This window comes from Microcebus murinus, chromosome 10, assembly GCF_040939455.1.
Source record: "Microcebus murinus isolate Inina chromosome 10, M.murinus_Inina_mat1.0, whole genome shotgun sequence".
Taxonomy (NCBI): domain Eukaryota; kingdom Metazoa; phylum Chordata; class Mammalia; order Primates; family Cheirogaleidae; genus Microcebus; species Microcebus murinus.
The window spans coordinates 54,829,879-54,844,109 of NC_134113.1; the positions used below are offsets into that span (position 1 = coordinate 54,829,879).

Sequence of the window (14,231 nt, forward strand, 5' to 3'; positions counted from 1 at the left end):
TAACCTTTCCCACTATCCCTAGAAAACTTTCTGGTGGGGATTGTCTAGGAGAGGCCCATCGGTGAGTCCCTGAGATGACCACTGTGGGTGACCAAGATGACCTGAGTCTCCTGTGGTCTTATCCTTGGGCTGGGTTGTCCCCAGAGCAGGCCCTTACCTCTTATGTGGTCTTTAAAAGTGGACCCACATCGCCACCCCCAGCCCTACAGTGGAGCTAGTGTGGGCCTGCTAAAAGACAAAACTAGACAGTATTTGGGGGTCTGCAAGGGTATGTGGCCAGGGAATGAAGGGCGGAGAATTCCCACCTCTGAAAAAGCATTCCCCTAGTTGCTAAGTCTAAATACAATTTATTTCAGTGCTGGGGGACAGAAGGGAGTGAAGGGGACCAGTCACTTGCTCCTTATATGGGCTATTTTCTTGGCAGACTTCAAAAGGAGACCATGGCTAGGCGGGGGGTGGGGAACTGGGTTGGGGCCAATGGAAGCAGCTTGGCAGCACTGTCAGCTGGCAAACCCAGAAGCCAAGCCTGGTCTCTGCCCCGTTCCTGTTCCCCACCTGTCTCTACCCTTTTCTCCCCTTTCCCTGGCCCTGCCAGACTCTCTTATCTCCCTGGGCGCCAGCCTCCACCCACCCCTGGAGGGCGGGGCTTGGCTGCACCCACGTGTGGCAGAGTTAAATGCTCCCACCGGCAGAAGAGCTGGGGAGTGTGGCACGGAGCCTGCTTGGGCAGAGAAGCAGAACCATGGCTGGCAAGAAAGTCTGCATTGTAGGCTCCGGCAACTGGTAAGCGGCTCTGTTAAGGGATGTGGGGGCAGCGTGGGTCCCCCTAAGTACAGAGGGGCTAGGGAGGGAGGCTTGGTGGACAGGAGGCAGAGAGTGGGTAGGAAATGCCCTCAGGTTCCTGTTTGGCCCCTGCTGCTATCGTCTGTGCCTACAGGCACAGGACAGGCAGTGCTCAGACCGCTCCTGGCCCCTGCCTGCCTGGGCAGCCGCACCTGTTCACCTTAGGAAGGGAGTCTCCAGGGCATGCTCTGTTTGAAAAGCTGTTTGGGTTTGGGGTGGGGAGATCAGAAGGCTGGCCCCCTTCTCTGTCAGCAAAGGGTGGGGTGGACTGAGTCTCCTTTCTACTGCCTGGTCGTTGGGGACACACTTGTCATGGGAGTGGGGGTGGCACGGACAATGCGAGTAAATACTCTGGTGGGCTGCTGTGAGATCCTGAGATGGGGCACTGCCCCAACCCCTACCACTGTTCCCTCCCTCACTCCTCCACTTTCCTGTGATCCCCCTCTTGTTAGGGGCTCTGCCATCGCCAAGATTGTGGGTGGCAATGCAGCCCAGCTGGCATGCTTTGACCCACGGGTGACCATGTGGGTGTTTGAGGAAGATGTCGGAGGCAGAAAGCTGACGGAGATCATCAACACTCAGCATGAGAATGTCAAATACCTGCCAGGGCACAAGCTGCCCCCAAATGTGGTGAGCCCCAATACCTTGCAAGGAAAGGAGAGAGGAAAGTAGAGGGAGGGAGAGCCAGGAGCATGGATCTTATTCAAGAGGCGCCTTCTGCCGAGAGGGGCAGCTTCAGGTGGGACCTGGACTTGGGAAGCATCTCAGGAGGGCTGCTGTGGGTGCTTTCTAGGACTGAGGAGAACTGGAGCATACCTCCCCCCTTACAGGCTCCCAGGCAGGTGGGTGGGGAAGGGATTGGAAAGGAAGCCAGTCTCCTTGGCAGCCAAAGACTAGGCTCCCAGACTTGGGGTCCAGGTAGTGCCTGCCGCAGGCGCTAATCCTGTTACTCATTCACTGGGTTATTAACAGATGTGGAGGCTGCTCCTTGGACTTACGGTCTTTGGTCACATCTATGTGGTTCTCTCCCTACCTGGAAAGGGGGAGTAGGGGAGAACAGAAAGACTGGGGCTCTCCCTTCCCAGCTGGGGCCCCTAGGGAGCAGGGTGAGGAAATCTTATTTAGCCTCTTCCTCCTGCCAAGGCCAGGCTACTTTTGACTTCCCTCACTGTCCCACAGCCAAGGGGTAGAAATGCTGGAACGAGGGCTAGTGATGGCTGGGGGAGGGAATAGAGTGTCTTGTTCCTCCAAGTTCAGTCCTTCTAGATTCTGTCCCAAACCACCCTTCCTTCTCCCCCACCAGCCTCGCTGTTTGGCTCCCAGATTTCCTGTATGGGGTTCCACAGGGGCTAGGAGAGATCTACCAGGCCCATGAGCACCTGGTCACCCCCACAGGTGGCTGTCCCAGATGTGGTCCAGGCTGCAATGGATGCTGACATCCTGATCTTTGTGGTGCCCCATCAGTTCATTGGCAAGATCTGTGACCAGCTCAAGGGCCACCTGAAGAAAAACACCATTGGCATATCTCTTATTAAGGTGCCAGGGACACGTTGATGTGGGTGGGAGATGGTGCAACTGTTATGGGGCTCAGGGAAGGTGAACCAAGGAGAACATAAAATGGCAGATGTAGGCCAAGAGTTGCCCAGAGAGACAAGAGGAATTGGCTCTGGAGAGGCTAAAGAAAGCAGTCAGAGGCTGAGGCCACTGGAAGGCTGGGAAGTAGGTGAGAGATTGGTCTGAAGGCCAGTGTCTTCAGCGAGTTTGGGATGTGTAAAGGGATGCCTGGAGGATATGAGAAGTGGGCTGGTTTGAGGAGTGTGAAAGGGGAGCTGGTTTGGAGCAGTGACATCACTACATGGACTACTTCCTGTTTGAGGCAGTCAGGAAAGAGTTGTCTAGAGACATGGAGGGGATACATCGCCTTGGAGAGGTAGGCCAAAGGTATGTGGCAGGAGAATTTTTCACATGTTGTCCACCCTCCTCACAAAAAACTTTAGCTGGGTTGGATGGGGCAGCACCTCTGGGAGGGATAATGATGAACAGTGGATTTGGAAGGGGCAGGATTTCTGGGTGGGAAGCCCTCAGTTGGCTATCAGGGCACCTGGCCTGAGCTCCATCCTGTGCCCAGGGGGTAGACGAGGGCCCCAATGGGCTGAAGCTTATCTCCGAAGTGATTGGGGAACGCCTTGGCATCCCCATGAGCGTGCTGATGGGGGCCAACATTGCCAGCGAGGTGGCTGATGAGAAGTTCTGTGAAACAACCATTGGTGAGAGCCCCCCGCCACCCACATATGCAGGAAGCTCTAGTTGCATCCCTTCCCCATACTCTCCTCCAACCCCACTTAGCTGTCTCCTTCCTATAAGGCAGGGAAAAGGAAGAAGACCCAAGCATCAGAGGTGAGGGAGGTTGGGACATCCCCAGGAAGGGGCTGCAGGTCCTGCTTAGGGCAGATGTGAAAAGAACAGTTCAAGAGCCCCCCCTCAAAGCCTTGCCCCTTCCCCACTTTAGGCTGCAAGGACCCGGCCCAGGGACAACTTTTGAAAGAGCTGATGCAGACACCCAATTTCCGTATCACAGTCGTGCAAGAGGTGGACACAGTCGAGATCTGTGGGGCCTTAAAGGTGAGAGGGGCACAGAGGCAGCTATGGGGTAGGGAGAAGGTCCTAAAGGAGAGCCGGCTTAGTTCTACAGGGTTGTTGGTACTCCAGGCTCTCACTCTTGAGCAGTTGCTCCTCTTCCCCACTTAGTCCCATACACACAGGAACTGCAGAAGCAAAGCTAGGGTCATTCAGGCCTGCTGATTATTCATCATCAGACACTGAACCCCCTCTTTCTTTCCCCCTTTCCCTGTCTCCAGGAGGTGGTCTAGGGGGAAGAGGAGATGCTCAGGCTAATAGGAGAGGCAAGACAGCCAGGACACCCAGACAGACTGATAGTCAGAACTATGGATTCTGAACAGCTATGGACATGAGGGCTACAGAATGGTCATAGATGGAAGGACAGCTAGAGGAAGAGTGCTTTCAGAAAATGTCCTCAAGGAGAGAGTATGGGGCAGGGTTTAAGAGAGTGGGTACATCAAGTGGGAAAACTCAGAGGTGGAAATTCTTTAGGAGCACATACGTTAGACTTCACTTATGCAGTGGGTGTGTCATGGCTGATGTAAGGAGCATGAGGCAGGTGCTGAGGGCTCCACATGGGGCCTGCAGGAGGAGGGCCCTTTCTCACCTATGACCTCTACTCCCCCAAGAATGTAGTGGCTGTAGGAGCTGGCTTCTGTGATGGGCTGGGCTTTGGTGACAACACCAAGGCAGCGGTGATCCGGCTGGGACTCATGGAGATGATCGCCTTTGCCAAGCTCTTCTGCAGTGGCCCTGTGTCCTCTGCCACATTCTTGGAGAGCTGCGGCGTTGCTGACCTCATCACTACCTGTTACGGAGGGCGGAACCGCAAGGTGGCCGAGGCCTTTGCCCGTACAGGAAAGGTAGGCTCTGGGAGAAGGGAGAAGGGAGAACAGAGGGTGGGTGTCAAGGTAGAGACTCTCAATGAGAGGCATCTCTTGAGTACAAACATTAAGATTTCTGAACCCCAGATGTACTGACATCCCTCCTCTCCTACTTCCCTCATGTGCCCTGTTTTCTGCACAGTCCATTGAGCAGCTGGAGAAAGAGATGCTAAATGGGCAGAAGCTGCAGGGGCCCCAGACAGCCCGGGAGCTACACAGCATCCTCCAGCACAAGGGCCTGGTAGAAAAGTAAGTGTTGGCCACAGTCAGAAGTGCTCTCCCTGTTTGTCATTTTCCTGAACCCTCCATAATCTGAAGTGGACAGAGAGAGGAGTGTGACCTTATGTTTCAGACAAAGAGACTAGAGCTTGGAGAGAGTCTGGTATGCCCATTGTCCCATGGCTAGTTCATGGTCTTTGAATTCCTTCCAGTCTAGTGCTCTTTACACTACATTACTTGCACCCCTCTGCATCCTTTCCTCCTAGTCCTCTGCTCTGGGGGTTGGAGCTCTGAGGCAGCTCATCTGACTGTCCCACCTCTCTGTGCATCACCCCTAGTCTGAGTCTCTCCCCCAAGGCCAACCTTTCTGTCCCCTGAATCCTGTCCTGGGTGCTGAGGTGTGAGGAGAAGGATGGGCTGCGCTTCAAGATGCTCCTTTTCAGGGAGCACCAAGACAGCAGGGGTGACAGGGCTGATCAGAGCAGACCTCTGTTGGTCTGGGAAAGAATCCCAGAAGAGTGTATGAAACAGGTTCAGAAGATCAGCTCATGGCTGGTCAGGGTAAAGTCTCCTGGTAAAGGGGACAGCTGGGCAAAAAGATAGGAAGAAGGAAACTGCTATTTATTGAGCACTTTCACATAATACATAATCATATCTTCACATACACAATCATGTCTTCACAACTTTGTTATATTGGCCCCATTTTATGGTTGATGACACTGAAGCTCAGATAGGTTAAGTGGGTTGCCCAATTGGAACAAAAATTCAAGCCAGGGAAACATGCAGGTAAGTTCAACATGTTAGGAAGCAGGGTAATTTAGCAACCTGACTCCAAAACCCAAGGCTAGGGAGTTTAGATTCTTGGCAGGTGGAAACTGAGAGCCAGAGTCTGCCTGAGCTCCAGGGTGGGAGGGTAGGGGAGTGGAGTGTTAGGCAGTGAATAGGGAGTTGGGGGCGGGGGTAGAGGGTGGACCAGGAATGGAAGCCTAACCTGAGCCTTTCTCTCTCCGCTCTAGGTTCCCTTTGTTCATGGCTGTGTACAGGGTGTGCTATGAGGGCCAGCCAGTGGGTGAATTCATCCGCTGCCTGCAGAATCATCCAGAACATTTGTGAGTGGGGCCAGGGCCCAGGCCAGCAGCTTCTTTACTCCAATGGAGACTGGCAGAAGCTTGGGGCACCTAGTCACAGGGATCTCTGGGACTCCCTGTAGAGCAGAATCTTCTCAGCTTCTCACTGGAGGGCAGGAGGCAGTGGGCCAGCTACGCACCTGGAGATCCTGAACTGCCAAGCAGCCTGCAGTCTCCTGCCACCACATCCTGCCAGAAATGGAGTTGCCACGTCCCTCTCCAGATGTGGGGCTTTCTCCCTGTCCTCTGGAAGGGCAGAATCAAGCCTCAGTGCTGCCTGCTTCAATTGTGTGTGTATGGGGGAGGGTGGGGAAAGAGGACATCAGGGCAGGGGCTGCCAGGGAGGGGTCTGGGCTTTTGAGCTGACACAGGATCCAGAGACCCCTTAACTGACTTCTGCCAGGCTCCACACAGCTTTAATGGATCTCAATGTTTGTTAATAAAATACAAAGATCTCAAACAAACCCCTTCTAGCTTCTCCTAGCAACATCTGCGTCCTCAGAAACCTCTGGTCATCCCCTTTGCCCCTCCCGCAGGCTGCCCAGGCGCCAGAGTTGCTGCCATGCTGGCATCTCTAGCCCTGTGGCTTGCCATTCTCCCTGGGGACTTCCTGGTTCCTAGTTCCTTGCCAGCTCCTCCCACCCTGTGTGACCTTTCCTAGCCTTCCCTCACACTCCCCGCCAGCACCCTCTTTGGGGAGCAGGAACTTAATCTGCTGACAGAGCTATTCCTTTTCACAGTAGGCTCAGATCACTGGGCTCCCTATGACCTTTGCATTTGCCCTGCCTCTCTTCTCAGTAGCTCTAGCTGGGGGAGGTGACAGCTGGGCCCCTCCTGCTGCTGTCTCCCCAGAGGACATCCCTGACTCTTACCCCATTTCCTCCTCCCAAATCCTGTACCTTTTCCTCAGCTGCCCCAGACCAGCCAGCGAAGCTAACCAGCACCTGGCATCTGGAGGCCAGGGGGCCCAAGTAGTCCAAAGGCTGAGCAGAGGTGGGGAAGGGTGAGCAGGTTCCCATGTTGGTGGGTCCTGATATTCCAAAGCCAGCTCTACTTTGTTCAGTGAGGGCCTTCTCACGAGGTACTGACCACGTCAGCACCTCAGAAGTGAAGAAACTCAAGGAGAAGGAAGAAAATAAAAACCAGCCTACTCTCTGGGGTGAGGGAAGAACAGCAGGGGGGAGGGTGAGTGTGCTTTGCACTGGCCTTGCTCCAGAATGGGGTGGTGGCAGGGGAATGTCATGGGTCAGCAGCCTAAGCCCTCAGCTATAAATATCCCCGAGGGCCTGAGAGGCTCCTGTGTCCAGGTCCAGCAGGGGTCTCACCTTCCTGTGTGGCAGTACTTGGCATACTGTGGCTCTAGCCAGCATTATGTTAACCCTCCCTTACTCCCCAACAAGCCAGGGAGGCCCTAGCCCTTGAGAATTCACTGTCTTATAAGCGAAGGGCAGAGCTGCTCCAATCAGGCAGCAAAAGTGAGAGGTCCAGGTGGAGGCACTAAGTGAATCCAGAGCTGCCTCCCCAGGAGGTTAAGGTAGGGGCAGAGAGGCAGCTTCAAACTCTTTTGCCTAATTCTGTTCACTCGACAGTTAACTGTGAATCTGACGCCTTCCTGTCAGGCCTACTTATCTACCCAATAAAGCATGGTTTTTCCAGAAACAGAGAGTTGGGGAAGGGAGCTTTAGTGAGTGTGGCAGTGCGTGTGCTGTTGTGTGTATCACTGCATGTATGTTTTCACTCTTACCGTAGTAAAAATGAAAAAAGATCCCTTCTTGATAATCCCAGCCACTCCTGGCCCTCGGCAGAGGTGCCCACTCAGTCCTCTCTGTCCCGTATCCCGCCAGCACCCCTCACGCTCCTCCCTCAAGCTGGCACCCAGCTTTCCCGGAGCTTCATCATACCGGCTGCTAGGCGGGGAGGTCACACACAGGACACAGACATTAGAAACTCCCCCCGCCTCCCCCCGTGCCCACTCCGTGTTCATGGCTCAACCTGCCACATCCTTGGCGGTCCTGGCCTCGCGCTTCCCACCTTTCCCACCAGGGTTCCTACCTGAGCTCCGCCCGCAGCCCAGCCACCCGGGAGAGGGCAGCTCCCGGCTCTAGGGGGCGCGCGGTCCACCTCCACAAGGATAGCGCCGAGAGAATCTACCTAGTTACTGGAGACGTCACCGTGCTGTTCGCTGGGGATTGGCCGACTCATCATCCTAAAACTTCCGGTTCCAGAGCGTGGGTTACAAACATCCTTTCTCAGGGGAGCGTAACCACAATCCCCAGAATTCAATGGGCTTCTCCGAGAGGAAGGTTCGTCTGAGGATGCGTAGTAAGGATAATTGGCCCGGAAACCCAAAGCCGGCCACCAGCTGGAATGGCTGCAGGCGCGGGCTTCCGCCTTTAGTGGGTGGTGTTATGCTAGGCCTGGCCCGTCGGGAGCCGAGTCCTAGAGGCTGAAACCCGCGAGTGGGAGGAAGAAAGGGTCGCTTTGCGCACCAATAGCTGAGGCGTTCAGTGTTGTTCCTGGGCTGCTACCCTCACGTGTCTGGTTTCAAGTGGTGCTGCGTTCGGTCGCACTAGGAAGTTGCGCAGACCGTGGCAGTAAGACGCTTCCTGCAGAGGCCTCGGTTGGACGCAAAGGAGCTGCAGCATCCAGGTACGCTGTCGGCTGGGCAGAGCAGGGGCCACCGATTCCGCTGCGTGCACGCCCATCTGAGCCAACCTCTGCTTACCTCATCCTCTCATCCCCTAGTCTTCAGGCTTCGGTGCCCTTGAGGTCACGGGCTTATGCTGCGCGGCCGACTGCCAGTCGCGGTCCATACTGCCAACCCCCTTGCAGCAGTAGGTCAGCCTTGCCGGAGCACATCGCTGATCCTGTTAAACCTCGAGTCTTGTCGTCTTGGCCCTCAACGCTCCCACTCCAAATGCCCCTTCCTTGTTTCCTCTGAGCTCTGATACATGGCTTTCTCAGTCATTCTTCGTGCATATTGGTTATCCAGCTCCAATCTATTTGCTGCTTTGCACTCCGGAATGTTGTCCCCCTGTCTCTTCTAAGCTGTAAACGATGTAAATCCTGCCCACCCTTCTAAAAGTACACCTCCACCCCATCCCACTCCTACACCTTTCTGCTAACTTTTCTCGAGCCTCCACCCTGTAGCTGAACTAACTCTCACAGTGCCTTTTCTCACTCACTTTGTACTTTGTCTAACGATATAGGCTACATAGCTTATCCCCATCACACCATAAGCTTCTTTGAAACGGAAGCCATGTTCTTTTCCACGGCCTTCATAGCATGATGTGCCCTAAGTGCCGTGAAGACGATAAATAAATGAGTGAATCTAAGCTGAGATGATAGACCCATTTGAGGGAATAAGTTTTACCAGGGGAGTAACCTGAGCTTTGAAGGTCCTGCCATGTTTAGGGCAGAAAAACAGAAGAGCCTCAAAGCCCTTGGAAATTGCACCCCTTTGACATTTTTCAGAAATGACTTTTTCTATGTCTTTTCCTGTTTTCTGAAACCTGCAGCCTGACCCCATCACTCCATGAGATTTCATCTTTTACTGGGCCATCCTCTATCTGGTTCCATCCTGCCCACCTCACTTTTACCCTCAGTGGTAGCCACCAGCTTCCTCCCCTTTAAAATATACTCAAATCTTCCTTATTAATAAGCAAAACAAAACTAGAATTTTCTTGATCATGTTACCTTCTCAAGTTACTGCCCTATCACTCTCATCAGTTCTTATCTTGGGGTGAGGAGGTTATGATCCTTCTAATGATCTCTTTATTTATGTGCTGGAAAAATGCTAGACATGTATGAACCGTATGGGGGTTCATAGACCTCCTGGGGCCCTGGCTAAGAATCTGTGCTCTTTACTTGACCTATACTGCCTGTTCCTGTGCCGCACACTAAATTGACTTATACCCTAGGCTTACTAGTGTCTTAGTGGTAAGCCAGTAGTCCCATCTGACCCGTCATTATGGCAGTTAACTTTGCAGTAGTGGTACCCAATTTTTGTTCTAGCTTAACACACTGGAAAGATACAGCACACCTCCATCAGTGGCACTGATTCGATACAGCAGTGATTTTCTTTTTCTTTTCTTTTTTTTTTTTTTTGAGACAGAGTCTCACTTTGTTGCCCAGGCTAGAGTGAGTGCCATGGCATCAGCCTAGCTCACAGCAACCTCAAACTCCTGGGCTCAAGCGATCCTGCTGCCTCAGACTCCCAAGTAGCTGGGACTACAGGCATGTGCCACCATGCCCGGCTAATTTTTTCTATATATATTAGTTGGCCAATTAATTTCTTTCTATTTATAGTAGAGATGGGGTCTCGCTCTTGCTCCGGCTGGTTTTGAACTCCTGACCTCGACCAATCCGCCCACCTCGGCCTTCCAGAGTGCTAGGATTACAGGCGTGAGCCACTGTGCCCGGCCCAGCAGTGATTTTCAACCAGGAAGGGAGATGTAGTTAAAATAAAAATTCTGCCAGATGTTTCTGGAATTTCTTGTCTTCTTTCCTTAATTGTTCCCTTCTTCCAACTATTGCTCCCTTGCCCTTTCTCTTTCTGGTCTTATCCTCTGCTTTGGTGTCACTTTCAGTATCTATCTGTTTCTGAAAGCTTCTCTCCCAAGATCTGTATAGATTTGCATTTCCATCTGCCTGATAGACATCATCACATGAATGTTACGTTGAGCATCTTAATTTTAACATGTCCAAACCCAGGTCCTGATCTTGTTGATTGACACTGCCACCACCCTATACATTCAGTGACACCTCTTTCTTCTCTTGCTTTTTTTTTTTTTAAGTCACAAATGCAGTTCTATATGGAAGTGTTTGCCTTATATGGACACAAGATAAAAGAGCGAAAGATGATATAAACACTCTCCACACCAAAAAAGGCATGGGATGAGAGACTGGTTTTTTAAAAACATACATATTAAGTCTGTTTTAAAATAAGTAAACTTATTTGGTTTTGGAATGTCTCAAATGCCTGCACCTCACTTGAGGGGAAAAAAATGCCAAATGGGCCGGGCATGGTGGCTCACGCCTGTAATCCTAGCATTCTGGGAGGCCGAGGCGGGCAGATTGCTCAAGGTCAGGAGTTCGAAACCAGCCTGAGCAAGAGCGAGACCTTGTCTCTACTATAAATAAAAATAAATTAATTGGCCAACTAATATATATAGAAAAAATTAGCCGGGCATGGTGGTGCATGCCTGTAGTCCCAGCTACTCTGGAGGCTGAGGCAGCAGGATCACTTGAGCCCAGGAGTTTGAGGTTGCTGTGAGCTAGGCTGACGCCATGGCACTCACTCTAGCCTGGGCAACAAAGTGAGACTCTATCTCAAAAAAAAAAAAAAAAAAGCCAAATGATTTTTTACCTCTGCTCTAATCCTGTCCTGGTCTTTCTGCAGTCAGTCTCTGTCTTGTGTTGGCAGACACAGCAGTTCTCATTGGCATTTTGTGCCTGAGAGGGTGCAAGAGGATCATGTCTAGACTTAGCCCATCTCTGTACTACTGCATTACCCCATATTCACTCATTTCATGGACCCAGGTGGCCACCTCAAGGGAGCATACAGGGATATCTGCTTGTTGATTCCAGTCACCTTCTGAAGCTAGAAGAGGGCTCTTCTGATGGTCATCACATGTCCTACTTTAACGAAGCCCACATATTTCCATAAGGACATGGCCCATATGAGCATCCCTTTAAAACACCAGGTTTCCAATGCACTCTGACCATGTGGCCAGGCTGCTGACTGCTGCATACAAATCAGTAAAAACCCAAGCATAGGGGCTTTTACCACTGTTCAATTCTTCCATCACTGCCAGGAAAGCAGTATGTAATTTAGCCCACCAAGCTGGTTTATTTTTACCTTCTTTGATCAGAGTGGCATCCTTCTAAATAGAACGTTGCCAGTGTACTTTGAAACTGCCATCTACAAACCAAGCATCTCTTTTTTAGTCAAGAGCTGTTTATAGGGCACTATGGAATCCAGCAGCTCCTCACACTACCATGTTTCCCCGAAAATAAGTCAGGATCTTATATTTATTTTTCCTCAAGAAGATACCCTAGGGCTTATTTTCAGGGAATGTGTTTTTTTTTTTTTTTTTAATTTCTTTTGACAGCAGCCTGTATCTGTAATTGTGTTATTTTTTTTAAGTACAGTACAACAATCTACGTTTATTCAAATATAGTTAAGTCGTCTTCTTCTGGAACATCATCATAACTCTCCAAACCCCGAATTCCATCCTGAATTTCTTTTCTTTTCTTTTTTTTTTTTTTTTGAGACATAGTCTCACTTTCTTGCCCAGGCTAGAGTGAGTGCCGTGGCGTCAGCCTAGCTCACAGCAGCCTCAAACTACTGGGCTCAAGCGATCCTCCTGCCTCGGCCTCCTGAGTAGCTGGGACTACAGGCATGCGCCACCATGCCTGGCTAATTTTTTCTATATATATTAGTTGGCCAATTAATTTCTTTCTATTTATAGTAGAGACAGGGTCTCGCTCTTGCTCAGGTTGGTTTCAAACTCCTGAACTCAAACAATCTGCCCACCTTGGCCTCCCAGAGAGCTAGGATTACAGGCGCGAGCCACCTCGCCCGGCCCTATTCTCACTTATTTTAGTCAGTCTTTTAATATCAATTCCCTCAACAGAGAGGAGCCTAAGAACCCATTCATAGTCCCAGATTGAAGAACATTTTGTTCCAAAGGATTCCTTACTAAACTTTCTCTTGTTCCCTAGCTCAGAATATCCAGGGAACAATTAAATTAAAAGTAATTTATCTCATGAAATGTGAGTTAACAATTTGCTGGAGACCCAGTAAGTTTGTTTTTAGCCAGTGGGATAGGTTCTTAGAGTTTGGAACTTAACATTAATGTTATAAAAAAATTAAGTAAATTTAAATAATATAAAAATACTGTTGGCACTATTTCAGGTGTGTTATGGCTTAAACATGCCTTAGTGCTAACTTGAGAACTTAGCCACTGTGAGATTGTTTTATGGGAAAACAAATTGGATATTGCCTGAAAGATTCCCATTTGGTCCTCTTGGGGAGAATAATTCACTGTAAATGTTTAATCTCTGATTACCTCCATTAGTTCCTTACTGGCCAGAAAAACTGATGTCTGTTCAATGTAATGTGCCAGTTAAGAGCAGTCCTGAGTGGTCCATGCCAGTCACTTCTCTCCACAGGCACAGAGGGCCAAGTGTAGCTGTGATGCATTCAGAGGTGCCTGGTTCCAGCCTCATTTCTGTATCTTGTGTGCAGACTTTATTTGTCCTTTTCAATTGTAGAATTTCCAAACAATATCTTCCAGTGTCCTTATGAGACTGCCTACATGTAGGGGCCACTGGGTATAGAGTGCAGACAGACTAAACAGGATGCAGAAATTAGGGAGTGGCTTTAACCAGAGAGGTGGGCCAGGCAGCTGAGGCCTTATCCTCAGGTCTAAACTCAGTCTGTCTTTGTAGGGGACGACATGCCAACTGCCAAGCAGCTAGCCGACATTGGCTACAAGACCTTCTCCACCTCCATGATGCTCCTCACCGTGTATGGGGGCTACCTCTGCAGTGTCCGGGCCTACCACTTTCTCCAGCGGCGCCGTGCCCGGCGCCAGGCCGCAGAAGAACAGAAGACCTCGGGAGTCTTGTAGAACTGGGGGGCTTTTTTCCCCAAGCAGAGAGGCCTGAGGCCTGCTGTGGAAAGACCTTACCTGCCATCATTTCCAGGTCTAGAGGACTAGGGCCTTGATGATTTTCAAACCCTGCTGGAAGAAAGTGCCCATGGTTTCTCTGGTTCTGCCAGTCCGTGCCAGTTTAACAGTTTATGGAGGCTGTTGAATCATAATAGGAATGTGAGAGTGAGGTACACCTACAGACATTAAATATTTTGCCATGTCTGTGTCTTGGTGTTTCTTTTTACTCAAATAGTGTATGGACCACATAGGGAAGCCTTCACTACCAGTTTTCTGTTCATAGATTGGATTACCATATCATATGCTCTTATCACCCATGAAGTGGGAGGTATACAGTTTTAGGAGTAGTACTGTCAGCCCTCATGATCTCAGAGAAAAGACTGTCCCAGAATTTACATAAATCCCTGAAAAAACTGTAAGAAGCTTTTGTTTGGGCAGTGACCATTTCTGGACCAGTGACTCCGTGTAGGCAATAGGGTACTCTGGCCAGCATGGCCACACGTACATCTCTGCATCAAGCAGAGGCCCTTGCTTGACAGCCCTATTCAAATTGCACTAAGTGGAGGACAGATCATTCCCCAAAGGAAGGGCTGTTGGGGAGCATGTAGCAAAGCAGTTCACCTCCTTAAGTTCAGTGGGTGTAATATTAGCATAGGGGTATATTTCTCACTGTGGTACTGCACAGGAAATCTACCTATAAGTCTTATTGCAGAGATGTGACGATGTATTCAAGGTAAAACCTATGAAGTGAGATATTCTTACCACTATTCCATTTTGAGCTTTGAAGCTCGGCTAGTTCACATCATTCTTAGTGATTTGCCCAAAACATCAGCCCCTTTGCACACCTGTCCTCTCTCATG

At 50.6% G+C, this 14,231-nt stretch overlaps 2 protein-coding genes across 2 annotated transcripts; both read left to right on the forward strand.

The window, feature by feature from the left end:
- The first annotated feature begins 652 nt into the window (after window positions 1-652).
- On the forward strand, window positions 653-6,156 carry GPD1 (glycerol-3-phosphate dehydrogenase 1). Its single transcript, XM_012761983.3, has 8 exons — window positions 653-783; window positions 1,296-1,473; window positions 2,239-2,379; window positions 2,972-3,110; window positions 3,353-3,465; window positions 4,092-4,325; window positions 4,489-4,595; window positions 5,582-6,156. Exons 1-8 carry the CDS (start codon window positions 677-679, stop codon window positions 5,676-5,678), a joined length of 1,116 nt encoding a protein of 371 aa, XP_012617437.1. The 5' UTR covers window positions 653-676; the 3' UTR covers window positions 5,679-6,156.
- A 1,864-nt stretch (window positions 6,157-8,020) lies between these two features.
- Window positions 8,021-13,576, forward strand: COX14 (cytochrome c oxidase assembly factor COX14). Its single transcript, XM_012761988.2, has 2 exons — window positions 8,021-8,341; window positions 13,148-13,576. Exon 2 carries the CDS (start codon window positions 13,156-13,158, stop codon window positions 13,327-13,329), a length of 174 nt encoding a protein of 57 aa, XP_012617442.1. The 5' UTR covers window positions 8,021-8,341; window positions 13,148-13,155; the 3' UTR covers window positions 13,330-13,576.
- Window positions 13,577-14,231: the final 655 nt, after the last annotated feature.